Source organism: Penicillium arizonense (assembly GCF_001773325.1).
Source record: "Penicillium arizonense strain CBS 141311 chromosome Unknown PENARI_contig014, whole genome shotgun sequence".
Lineage (NCBI taxonomy): Eukaryota > Fungi > Ascomycota > Eurotiomycetes > Eurotiales > Aspergillaceae > Penicillium > Penicillium arizonense.
In genome coordinates this window covers 507,991-520,290 of record NW_019173291.1, presented here as the reverse complement: position 1 = coordinate 520,290, position 12,300 = coordinate 507,991, and the positions used below count along the sequence as shown (strand labels likewise).

Genomic DNA, 12,300 nt, shown 5'->3' with positions numbered 1-12,300 from the left:
TGATAACGCCGATAAAATGCCATGCAGGCATATCAGCAGAGATAAACATGCCGTATCTTATCCGTTAAGTTAGTGTATGTAAAAACGAAAATCACACCTTCTTTGCCGGACTTGAACGCGAATTATGGCGGAAATCCCGACCGTCCTGCTGGTCGAATCTAGCGTCCGTCAAATCGACCATGTTCGACGCCAGACTCTCTCCGAGAAAGTGTCAATTCTAAGATATGACTGTGCTTCCGTCGACGATTTTGTCGCTCGCCTTCAACCTGGCGGTCTGTATAGCAACATCTGTGCCATTGTCCGCACCGGTTGGCTGAAAGCAGGGCCATACGCATCTCATCGCCTGTTCGCCAGCGAAGTCATCCCACACTTTCCTTCTAGCCTTAAACTCATCTGCTGTAGCGGACACGGATATGATGCAGCAGATATCGACGCATTAACCAACCGAGGAATCTGGTTCTGTAACACGCCAAATGCATGCACGGAGGCCGTCGCGAACACTGGACTCATGTTGGTGCTGGAGACATTCCGCTATCTGAGCTTTGCACAGTGGTGTGCAAGATACGATTGGCAGAAGAGTCGAGAGCTGGGCTTGAAGGCAGTCGATCCGGCCGGGATGGTGTTGGGTGTGGTCGGTCTGGGTGACATTGGGCTTGCGATTGCCGAAAAGTGCCAAAATGCACTGGGGATGAAAATTGCATATCACGGCCCGAAAAGGAAAGAGGAAGCAGAAGCGAGGCTGGGAGGTGGTGCGCAGTACTATGCTGATCTGACAGGCATGACTTCAGCTGTTGATTGCATTGTTATTGCTGCACCTTACACCCAGAGTACGCACCATCTCCTGTCCCACAAACAGTTCCAGGTGACCAAAGACACTGGCCTCCGAGTGGTGAATATTGCTCGTGGCAAAATGATCGATGAAGATGCCTTGGTATTGGCTCTCGAGGCGGGCAAAGTGGTTGGCGTAGGACTTGATGTGCACGAAAATGAACCAGTGGTTCACGATAAACTGAGAGAGAACTGGATGGTGACTTTGCTGCCTCATATCGGAGTTTGTTCCAGGACGAGTTGGGCCAATTTTGAAAGACAAAATTGGGACAATCTAGAATCGTTCCTACGGACTGGAAAGCCCGTATGCCCCGTGAACATGATTAAAGGACCCTACCCTATGTTACAACTCAAATGAAAGGTTCATGTAGTATGCAGCGAGAGTACGAAAATGAAGAAGAAACTAACTAAGTGCTCCTCGTACGCCGTACTTCAACTAGTTAGGCCGTCTGTGAGGTCAGCGCGCCGGCCCTTGGGATTCTCACCCAGTTCTCACCCCGATCCTCACCCTGTATATTGCGCACTCACCAATCTTACCTGGGTTGCGCGACGCTAAAGCGGCCCTCGCCCTATACTCACTCGGGCGATACCATTAGACTAGCTATTCTAATCAAACGATACATATCCCTTCCATACTAGCTCTAGTACATACGACCGCAGGTGTGGAGAACAGGGCTTCCCGTCCGCTCAGCCGTACTCAAACTTTCTTCGAGGGCCAAATTGGACTTGGCCATTTGAGGTCTCGGGGAATGATGTTCCTAGATATCAGGCAAGGCTTGAGACCCTTCAAAAACAGGCCTTGCAAGGTTCGCTGGGAGAGCTTGATGTCGACTCGTGTATCGATGCCTATTGGACGAGTATTCTCTGGGGAAGACAGGATCTTCTCATGGTTGTCAATTCGTCGCAGACCGACAAAACACTATTGTCGCTTGACCATGCACGATTCGAATGTAACGGTGCCCGTGATGAGTATGAAAATAACTCCCCCGAATTCTTATATTCATGGATGGGCAATACTCGTCCCAGTCTGGATGATTGGTCCTCGACGCAGAAATGCTATTCGTAAAAAAGTACCGGTAGCCGAACAGTGCAAGAGCAGTATAGTACCCGTGTTCCTAGGCATCGTCATTGTTTGCAATATTGCAAAAGGAGCTTGCTTTGTGTTTGCCTTGCGAATCACTAAGAAGGAACCACCACTCTGCACGACCGGCGACATCATTCAGTCTTTTTTAAAAGAGCCTGATTCTCATATTACCCGGACGCTGCTTGGTATCGAAAAGGGATTTCGAGCGTAATTCACCAGAGTGGATCCCTCGGCCACTCAATTTCGGAGATACTTGGACGGGGGGTCGTGATCCTTGGCTTGTCGCTATGAACAAGTGGCAGGTGACATTTTTTATGTTCTCTGTGTGCATAGCCATGTCTTTTTCGGCAGCCATCGTGAATACTTGGGATAGCCTAACGCCGCCCTTTGACCTGGATTCCGCAATTTTAAAAGGCGGTGCTGCCATCAGCGCAGCCAAAGAAGTTACTGGAATGAGCATTCTAAGATTAAAGAATAGACTCTTAGTAAATCCTAGCTACTACTACTAGGGAATAACACCTAGGTACGTGCCTTAGGACGGAAGCGTAAGGGTCAAGATAATGATATCTTTATGTACCACTAGTTAGTACTATAGCTAGATACTCAATCAATTCAAAATCTACTATTCACTACCTTAGGATTTATAAAAAGGCCTAAATTCTAACGGCCGTTAGATAATTTTACGTGCCTTAGAATACTTAATATTACAGTCCGAAAATTCACAGTTTATGTAGTCACGGGTCATAGCTTATTTGTAACGTTTGTAACCCAACTTAGGGCCCTAGACCCAGTACTAGGTTGAAGACTCCGACCTAAAACCCAACCTAGTCCGGTTTAGGTTGGGTCGTGCGGAAGTCTACATACAATACTTTTAGCAGAGGAAAACTCGGTGTTATAAGTGAAAAATAAAGCCTTGATACTCGATCGGCCGTTAATATCTTATTATTTCACTAGATTGGATGAATTCTCTATCTTAAGAGCTCCTTCCGACGTGGAGTGGACCTTAATAATGTCTAGAGAGAATGAATTATTTTTATTAGCGATCGATATGAATCGGAAGCAACACGTGCTTAGGACCGACGATTGGCACTTAAACGCATCGCTCGTGAATCCGAAGTATACGAGATTAGGACGCAATACCATCGAAATGTCATTAGTGAGTTCTTATCTAAGATCAGTCGCTTACGCAACAGACAACCAGTCTATACCGAGAAAGAAGACTAGCTTCCTATTGATGCTATCAATGCAATAACCGGTGATTACTAATGCCTACAACGCGATAAAGCCCTTTATAGGGGCGAATCCCCGATACCTATCCTTTAGCGAACATGAGACACCCTTGCCCTCTCTCCGAGTTTCCTTCCGCTTTACATGTATCTCAACTAGACAGCTAGTCATATCTATGGCAAGACAAACTCTAGAGACATTTCGGAAGTTATGGGTGCGAGATTCTTAGCAATCAAGTTGAAGGCCCACTCGACTAGAGCTGAGCCCAGAATTGCGTCCGAATTAGCACTTAGTGGTCTTCGTGGACCCGAGAGACAATGAGAGCAGCGAACAAAACACCTTTGGGCGATATCTCCCAACGAAGACCGCGAACACCCACATCCGCACGGCGCTGTCGAACGCACCGTCCACGCAAGACGCCCAAGTAGCCGGGGTTGGCACTACTAAAGCCGGATATCCGTCCGCAAAAGGCGGGTCTGTGGGCGGCCCTCGGAGGGCGGCTCGCGGGCGGTTATGAGATCTACACCTTGACCAAATCGACGTGTTTACCCCAACGAAGAGAATTCACCCGATGCGAATTTCAATTCCATCGACGTAGCCTTTTCTGCAGGTCTATGTCAACCCCCTCCCTACCGGACGGTCCGGTCCCTGATTCCAGATCACAGTTTGCGATCTCGCCTGATCCTTATCACTCAGAGATCCCCGCACACACCTGTTCAATTAGCGTCGTGCTCCAGTCGGTCGTTAGTTTGTTTTCCAGAAGCCACAACCCTCCGTTTAATATACGCCAAGACCACGCGACAATCTCTCCGCCACTTCCCTTTTGTACGCACATTCTGCTCTTCGTGTCCCCGCCTATAATACCGGTTATATAGAGATTTATTGCTATTATTACTGGTATTCTATTGCGTTTTGGCTAGTTTTCCCTGTCTTTTAGCCTATGTCGGGCATGAGGGGCGTTTGAACCATCTCCAAGTTCATGTGCCCTCCGTTGGTTTTGGTGCTGGGGGTTTATGGGGGTCCATTCACCCCTACATAACCCTGGTGATTACCAATCAATTCAGACAGGCAAACATTGAAACATCCGTTATGTTCGCCATTATATCCGGATCCATTATACCGGGGTCCGTTATCCGGGTTCGCTACGACTAGGGTGTTACGGTACTTCATCTTATCCGCTGCTTAGCCCATGGGCTGGACTTGCACGGATATAATAATATTCGGGTGCATGAAGTCCGATTGCTGGTTCTCTGTTCATCCAATCAATCCCTATTATGGGTCTGACCGGGGATGGTCGATCTCATCGTATAGTGCGGTTGCAGGAGACTTCCACTTCTGAAGTTCGAATATCGCGCATTGAATCTTATTGTTAGTGGCAATTCAAGGCTCTGGCACACACAGCAAACCTTGGAAGGTTATATTGGTTCGCTATTGACATACTTGGTGGTCAGGCATCAGCTATGGAAATGCCAAGCCCGAAACCTTGTAATGATATATCCGAGTGGGCGGAACCGGAATTCAGTGAAATCTATCGAATGCCACGTAACTGAAAGACCGAACACATTAGAAAAAATTGGTTTACAGTATTGCCAACTTTGGATTGAATTATTATTACGCGGAACTAGTGATATTAGGCCTTCATGGAAAACCATAAGTCCCACCGTAGATAGTCTGTGAATCAATCATTTGGCTCAGCCGCGGAGCATCAATCTCAAGTAACCGATTCACTTGTCAAGGATGACTCATCCTTTCTCAGAATCTTCCACAAGGGTAGACACACTTTCATAGTTATCCATGAAATACTCTCTGGTCGCATTGGAGCAACCTAAGAAAGGTATGAGTGGACGCCGTGGTCGACGGGGCCAAGTGATTTCGGCTTGTGACTCCTGTTGGAAACGCAAGGTAGAAACCAAGTTCCGGAGTTTTCAGTCGTTCAAAACCCTCTGACTTTGCTCAGATCAAATGTAATGCGGCTGTACCAAGTTGCTTCTGGTGCGAACACTACCAGATTCCATGCATCTATGAAAGGGATGGCATACGGCATTCTCGAACACGATGGGTTTCTACTCTTCCCAGTGAACCACGTGAGGCTTCTTGTCCCTTTGCCTGTGGATTGGTTCTAACTAGCCGCTTTGTGAAGTCAATTTGAGTACTCACTATGAGATCATTTCTAGCATCAGACAGCGCAAGGACAGTGGAACGCATTATAACTTGCGGCCAAACTTGCCCCTCCGCACATTGATCCATATTCCTAATTCCTCAGAAGTGCACCAGGAATGGACTCGTTTTAAGTCCGGGCAACTCGTCTCGACGGACAGGTTGTGCAGAGATCGATTTGGCCAAAGAAGCTTGTCGTCATTGCCCCTCTTTCCGTCTTTTAGGCATTATTCCGAATCCCACATGATCGACCCCAAGATTTTGCCAGATCGAGCACTGATAGAAAAATGCATGGGCTTATACATGAAGTCCATGATACGGGCAACGTTCCCAATTTTGGATCTTTGTCTATTTGAAGAAACAGTGAGGCTAGCTTATGAATCAAATGATCATAAGCCTCACATAATGAGCGCCAAAGCATGTGTTATCGCCTTTGCCATTTTTGCCCATTTGGTCCCCTTCGGTATTCGATTGTGTTCCACGTCAAAGTTCAATTACTATACTGCTCTTCTTCACCAACTATTACCTACAATCACCGAGGCAGCGACAATTGATGGCTTCCAAGCCTGCATACTTCTGGTATGGCCCTACCATTCTCATTTCTTCTCTCTTTTCCATTCCTAAACCCTCCAACGTTGTGATAATAAGCTTACACAAATGATGAATATTTAGTTGTTGACGCAGTTTTTCACTGGCAAGTTGAAGTCTGCTGCAGTCACCAACTCAATGGCAGCACATTTTGTCTTCTATCTGGGAGCCCATAACGATTGCCTTACGCAGTCTTTCAATCAGAAGCAACAAAATGTTCTAGATCGTACCAGAACACATCTGCGGAACCTATTTTGGGCTTGCTATACAATTGATAAAGATCTCTGCTTTCGGATCCTTCAACCGCCTGCTCTCGGGGATAATCATTGCGATCTCACTCTTTCGTTACAATACTTGGAGGAGATCTCAAAGGATTTTGCCATTGGTCTTCCATTCGAACGATTCCATCCCTCGATCATGTTCCCCACCGATATCAAACTAAGCCAGATCAAATCCCGAGCATATGAGTCGCTCCACTCAATAGCTGCCTTTCGGAAACCTGATACGGACCTTCTCATGGATATCCGGAACCTCGACAATTCTTTGGAGACATGGCGTTTGGCTATTCCTGAGAACTACCGCCCGAGTCTTTCGTTTTCACATGATATGGAAGTGGACCCGGGAAGTATCGACTTGCGTACTTTGATACTTCGACTCGACTATCTTTACTGTGTGGCAGTCATCCATCGCGCGAGCAATCGATGTCTTGAAACTAGTATGGGCTTTGACGGCATGGAAACTGTAATCGCCACTAGCATTGCCCTGGCGGTCGAGGCTAGTCGTTCCACATTGAGGTATTTGCAGACTGCTTTTCATATTCTCAATGAAGGGAGTTTCTGGTAAGTCCGTCTTTTTTCATGAAGTGATCGCATTTAGATTAACAGAGAATGTGATATCTACCAGGTTGATCATCTTCTATGCCCTCGCCGCATCCGTTACTATAATGTGCAACATTATAGACCATCCTGGTCTCCCATCTGTTGTCCGTGATTATGAGCTTTTGAAAAATGTCCCAAGGCTCATGTCCCATATGTCGATGCACAGTATGGAGGCTGAAGAGCGTCTTCATAGAGACCAGTTAGAATCATTTGTAAGGGAATTGCTCCATGCAGCAGAGCGTGTCATATCCAGCATGAGAGAGACACCGCCATCTACACCATCATTGCAGAACGACAACCATGTCAACATGGATATACAAGACGGGTTCTCATTGTGAATTTTTCCAAGATCAATCGATTCATCCCAGGAATTCAAATATCAATGCTAATGGGACGGGATTTGACCCAAATCATAGTTAATTAATCTGGCTGAAAACAGGCATTATCAACCACGTGAAACAATTTCTCCTGGGACTTCTTATAAAAAAGCTTCAAACGTTGAATTTCAACGAAAATGGCGACGAAATTGATAGCTGCATGCATACAAGTGATCTCAGAACTAATATTTTGGTATGACTTCTTACCAGCACTGGGAAACCAAAAAGTCCAATATTTGTCCTGGCTGCGAGGAAGATTATACCCCCTAATTCTTATACAGTATGGTCAATATAGGAAATAAGATACTTGAGCAGATCGAATCGAGATTGAATGCCCATTTCGTACGAAGCTGAGTGCTTTGTAACGGTAGATACAGGTATCTTCAAGACCTTCTGGCAACCGCTTGAGCCTGCCGAGTGCGACATTACAAATCCCAATTTCTTAGGCATGATATGGAGGTAAGAACAAGTGGAAAGCAAGGCCTTTACAGTCTCATACTTGATACATGATGTAGGCTTTATTGCGAATATTGTGGCTAGGAATATCGATAGGTATTAAATCAAGCCGACAAAGTGTTGTTTGTATGCTACAGCTCCCATCAAAGGAACGCAACCTCAAGAACGGAAGAAGTGAAAAAAGAGAGACGGGAGGGATGGGCATGCAGAAGAATATTTGAAAGCATATGCAGTCTATTTGGGCAAAAGAGAACACGACAGACGAAAAAGGAAAGGGGAAGACAAAAATGTAATAAAAAAAAAAAAGAAAGAGAAAATTTGCAAACAATTTGGGGAACATGCAACTAATTTGAGCAAAAGGAAACCCGGAAAACAGGAGAAAGGGAAATGGGGGAAATGGATGATGCACACCCACATCCAGATCCGAAACGGCTATTCAGCCTTCTTGGAGGCCTTCGTCCTGAGCTTCATCATCATGTAGACCATGCCGTAAGAGCTGAGGACAAAAATCACACAAATTGCAGCGTCGCGCCAGCCGTCGTAGTAATGAGGCAAGTTCAAGGTGTAAAGGTAGTCATTTCCAGTGGTGTACTCACAGACTCGACAGCCCGATGTAGCGGTGGGATTGACAAGGTTTGCACGAGACCCCTCCCCATGTAGGTAAGAACTGAGGTAGGATTCACAAGTTTCGCCGCTTGGGGGATCGAAAATGGCGAATTCGCTCTCCTTGCATCTAACGTCCACACCCCAAGTACTGAAAACAAGGAGAGAGCCACTGACGTAGGTGAACGGATTGAGATAGTAAAGCCAGTACCGCCAGAAAACCGTGATTTCACTGTAAGGAACGAGCATGCCACAGCAGGCAACGATGGTACCGAGGATCAAAGGATTCGCCAAAGCAGCGAAAGTCGCGTTCGGTGCGTAAGCAGCAATTGCCTGACCCATTCCAGTGTAGATGAATTCGTACAACCAGATGACGAAAAATATCGCCCCAGAGCGCATCGATGACTTGGGGAACCCAACTGTGTAGTAGAAACAAGCGAAGTAGAGGACAGCGCAGAGACAGAGGTAGGGGAATTCCGAAACGATAAGCCCAGTGACGAATGCCTTCCACGAATAGATGCGGCTCTTTTTCTCACGAGCATCATAAATGTCGCGACGCGCAATGAAAAGCGGTTGCAGCTGAGTGATGACACCGGGCGAAATGAAGAGAAGGTTGTAAATAGTGAAAAGCCGTAGCTGTAAATCACCGACACTGTGTCCGATCTTCCAGAAAGTGAAACCGTTGAAAAGACCCAAAATGATGTGCAAAATAAACTTGTTGTTCGTGTAGGGGGTGTTTCTGTACAAGGATATGCTCATCCGCTTGGTGACCAGCTTTGTTTGCGTCCAGAGGTCAGTCGCGAACTCAGCGTTATCATCGTCGAACCCAGGGGACTTAGCAGCCGCATCGGCAATAAGGTTGTCTAGATGACCACCTATGTATGCATGCTGAGGTGATTCTAGCCACTTCTGATGCCATTCGACATCAGGGAGAAGATGGCCCGAGACAACGTCGATCATAAATTCTGCTGGGTTGACCCCAGGTGGGCATGGTGCTCCGAGTTTTCCGAAATATTCCTTGATGCAGCGACCATCTTGGCCGATCTCGCCGAAATACACCATCTTTCCACCCTTGGCCAGCAACAAAAGATTGTCAAATTGCGAGAAGAGTTGCGCAGAGGGCTGATGAATCGTGACCAAAACCGCTTGGCCATGATCGGCAAGCCTTCGCAAGAATCGGACAGTGTTGAATGCAGATTGGCCGTCTAGACCAGACGTCGGTTCGTCAAGGAAAATCAGGATTTTAGGCTTCGAAACCAGCTCGACTCCAATGGTCACTCGCTTCCGTTGTTCAATGCTTAGTCCCGCACCAACTGAACCTATCAGGGTATCCGAAATATCATGAAGCTCGAGCAGGTCAATGATGGTGTCAACGTACGCCAGCTTTTCTTCCTGTGGGAGCTCTTTCGGCTGTCTCAGTAAAGCAGAAAACTCGAGAGCTTCCCTAACCGTGGCATACGGCTCATGGACATCAAGCTGTTCACAGTACCCAGAAGATCGCTGGAATGAGACAGGAAGGGGGCGACCGTCAACCAAAATAGATCCTTTGATTGTGCCTTCAGTCTTGCGCTGCGCAAGAACATCCAGCAAAGTGGTTTTTCCGGCTCCACTAGATCCCATCAGTGCTGTCAGGGATCCAGGTTGAACAAAGCCATAAACATCATCCAAAAGAACTCGGTCTCCCGTGGGTGTTTTGACCGTGTATGTAAGGTTCTTCCAGGTGAAGATTGAGGAGTTTCGCTGCAAACTTCCAGACTGTTCATCTTTGTCAGATTTGATGGCTCCCTGGGGGCCAGCTTGCGCCTCCTCATCTGATGCTCGAGCGTGGTGGTGTCGCTTTTCGTAAGGAATAAGAATTGAGGACCCGGATTCCGAGCTATCGCTCCATAGCAAAGTAGAGCACACAGTGATAAAGACATTGAACGCCCAAAAGGCCCAGAGAATACCGAAGTTGCGCCAAATGTGATTGTGGGAGTAGGCGAGAGCAGAAAGGTATTGGTCGCCTGTGACAGAAGTGGCACCGGTTAAGGCACCCGGGACACCTGAACATGCCTGATACTTAGAGTCATTATACCCAGTGCCATTCGGGATCAGGTTGCTGTTAACGCAATCGATAACCTTGCCATGGAACTCATTCGCAGCGAGGGCCTCAAACGCATAGGCCATAGGGTTGACGTAGAAGATCCAACCAAACCACATATGCATCACGGGTCTCTCGATCATGTAACCCGCGTAAACGCACAGCACAGTGGCGAGGAAGCCTGAGATCTTGGAAGCGCCATCGAAACTTGAGAATAGAGCTCCAATTCCGCGGAACATTTGGGTCAGGCACATAGTGGCGGCGAATAGAACAATCCAGTAGATGAAAAAGTTGGCGGCATTCATGGTAAGTCCTGTCATGAAGTACAGAATCAACGAAAAGACAGAGATCTGGAACAGGATGATGGGGATGTCGATAACAATCTGGGCGAAGCAGAATGTGGCAGGGTGGAAAAATGCAAAGTGTTTATGCTTGATCAGGACGGGGCGACCTGTGAAAGAATCAATGACTTCGGACATAGGAATCAATATTCCGTTGTAGACGATAGCAAAGAACAAAGATCCACCCTTGAGGAACAGTCCTGGGCTGGTCGGTGGGGCGTTATAAAACAACGAACCGACAATGAGTGCTTGGATAAGCGATGATATCTGCTGGATCGCAAAGGTGGCTTTGTCATTCCAGATGATCTGATATTGCCGGACAATGCAGGCCAGAACTTGGTGGTATAGACTAACGGTGAAAACGCTACCGTTGCCGAGGGATTTGTGCTTCTCAAGGGCAACGGTTTCCTGGAAAGCTTCGGTGCGTTCCTTGGTGGCGGCTGTGGCCGGATATTCTTCCTCCTCTTCGATCATTTGCTGGAAAATGGGCGAGGCTTCGTAATGATTGCGAATTTCACAGGCGGTTCGAGGGAAGGTGTCTTCATGACCGGGTTGAATCTCACGTTCGGTGGGTACCGTAACACCAGTGAGGTAGTCTGCCACGTTTGCACCTTCGCGGCACACAAATCCAACGCTTTCAAGAAAAGGTCGGGCCTCAGTCATAGGACCATAATACATTTGCTCGCCCTCGTCCAACACCAAGACCTTGTCGAATAAATCATAGATACCATTGCCCGCCTGGTAGAGGGTAACGATGGTTGCCAGGCCAAGGGTATCAGTTAACGAACGGAGACACTTTGCCCAGTCGAGTGCTGAGCTTGCATCCAGGCCACGAGTGCTGTTGTCCCAGCAGGCGACTGAACCGCGGGAGGCCATACACTCAATAATCGAAACACGCTTTCTTTCACCACCCGATATACCCCGCACGTACTCATTTCCGACTTTTGTGTTGGCCGTATGAGAGATGCCCAGAGACTCGAGGAGAAACTCTTTCATATCCACTCGGTAATCTGTTGCGGTAGGTAGATCTGAAGGCCGGTTGAACAGAACCTTGTTCTTGGTCGCGAAGTCCATGGTGTCACCGACTGTCAAGGTGGGAAAGAAGATCTCCTCTTCGGTATTCATCACAATTTGGCCTCGGTATAATTTGGCTTCTATGTGATCCATTGTCCCGAAGTGCACATCTCCATTGACAGTGTAGCCGCCGCGGCGGTTGGCGAGAAGTTTCAACAAAGTCGTGCAACCAGCTCCAGGACGTCCCAGAACTAACAGCATTTCACCAGGTTTAACGCATCCATGGCTGTTGACAAGAATCTTCTTCTGAGGGGACTTGTGGCGGAGGGCTCGAACGTGGTGCATGAAGTCGAATTGGGAAATGGCATTGTGGTTGATGGCCGAATCAGCTGCAGGAACCTCGACGTTCAGGTTCCGCCAAGTCACCCCTAACTCACGATTCTTCAGCCCAGCTTCGATCTCTCGCTCGCGCAAGCGTTGCACCTTGGGGGCATCCACCCAGTCGGCTTTCGGCTGCTTCACTTCGCTGTCTGAATCTGACACATTTTTCTCGTCCAAGTGAGGCTCAATGAAGGATTTGTCAAAGACGGTGATGGCGCTGTCCTGAAGAGTGCTTTGGGAGCCGATACCGTAAGGGGTTTCGTCCGGTTTGTCGGATGGCTCCATG

The 12,300-nt window shown here is 47.6% G+C and overlaps 3 protein-coding genes across 3 annotated transcripts; 2 read left to right on the top strand and 1 right to left on the bottom strand.

Annotated features, from left to right (window-relative positions):
- Positions 1 to 124: 124 nt before the first annotated feature.
- PENARI_c014G09076 (D-mandelate dehydrogenase-like dehydrogenase) lies at positions 125 to 1,186 on the top strand (the record flags this gene model as incomplete). The annotated part of the gene is made up of 1 exon (XM_022633585.1): positions 125 to 1,186. One exon carries the CDS (start codon positions 125 to 127, stop codon positions 1,184 to 1,186), a length of 1,062 nt encoding a protein of 353 aa, XP_022486680.1.
- A 5,115-nt stretch (positions 1,187 to 6,301) lies between these two features.
- On the top strand, positions 6,302 to 7,100 carry PENARI_c014G12358 (fungal specific transcription factor domain-containing protein; the record flags this gene model as incomplete). The annotated part of the gene is made up of 2 exons (XM_022633649.1): positions 6,302 to 6,723; positions 6,788 to 7,100. 2 exons carry the CDS (start codon positions 6,302 to 6,304, stop codon positions 7,098 to 7,100), a joined length of 735 nt encoding a protein of 244 aa, XP_022486694.1.
- Positions 7,101 to 8,027: 927 nt separating this feature from the next.
- Positions 8,028 to 12,299, bottom strand: PENARI_c014G08217 (uncharacterized protein; the record flags this gene model as incomplete). Its single annotated transcript, XM_022633569.1, has 1 exon — positions 8,028 to 12,299. One exon carries the CDS (start codon positions 12,297 to 12,299, stop codon positions 8,028 to 8,030), a length of 4,272 nt encoding a protein of 1,423 aa, XP_022486642.1.
- Between the last annotated feature and the right edge of the window lies 1 nt (position 12,300).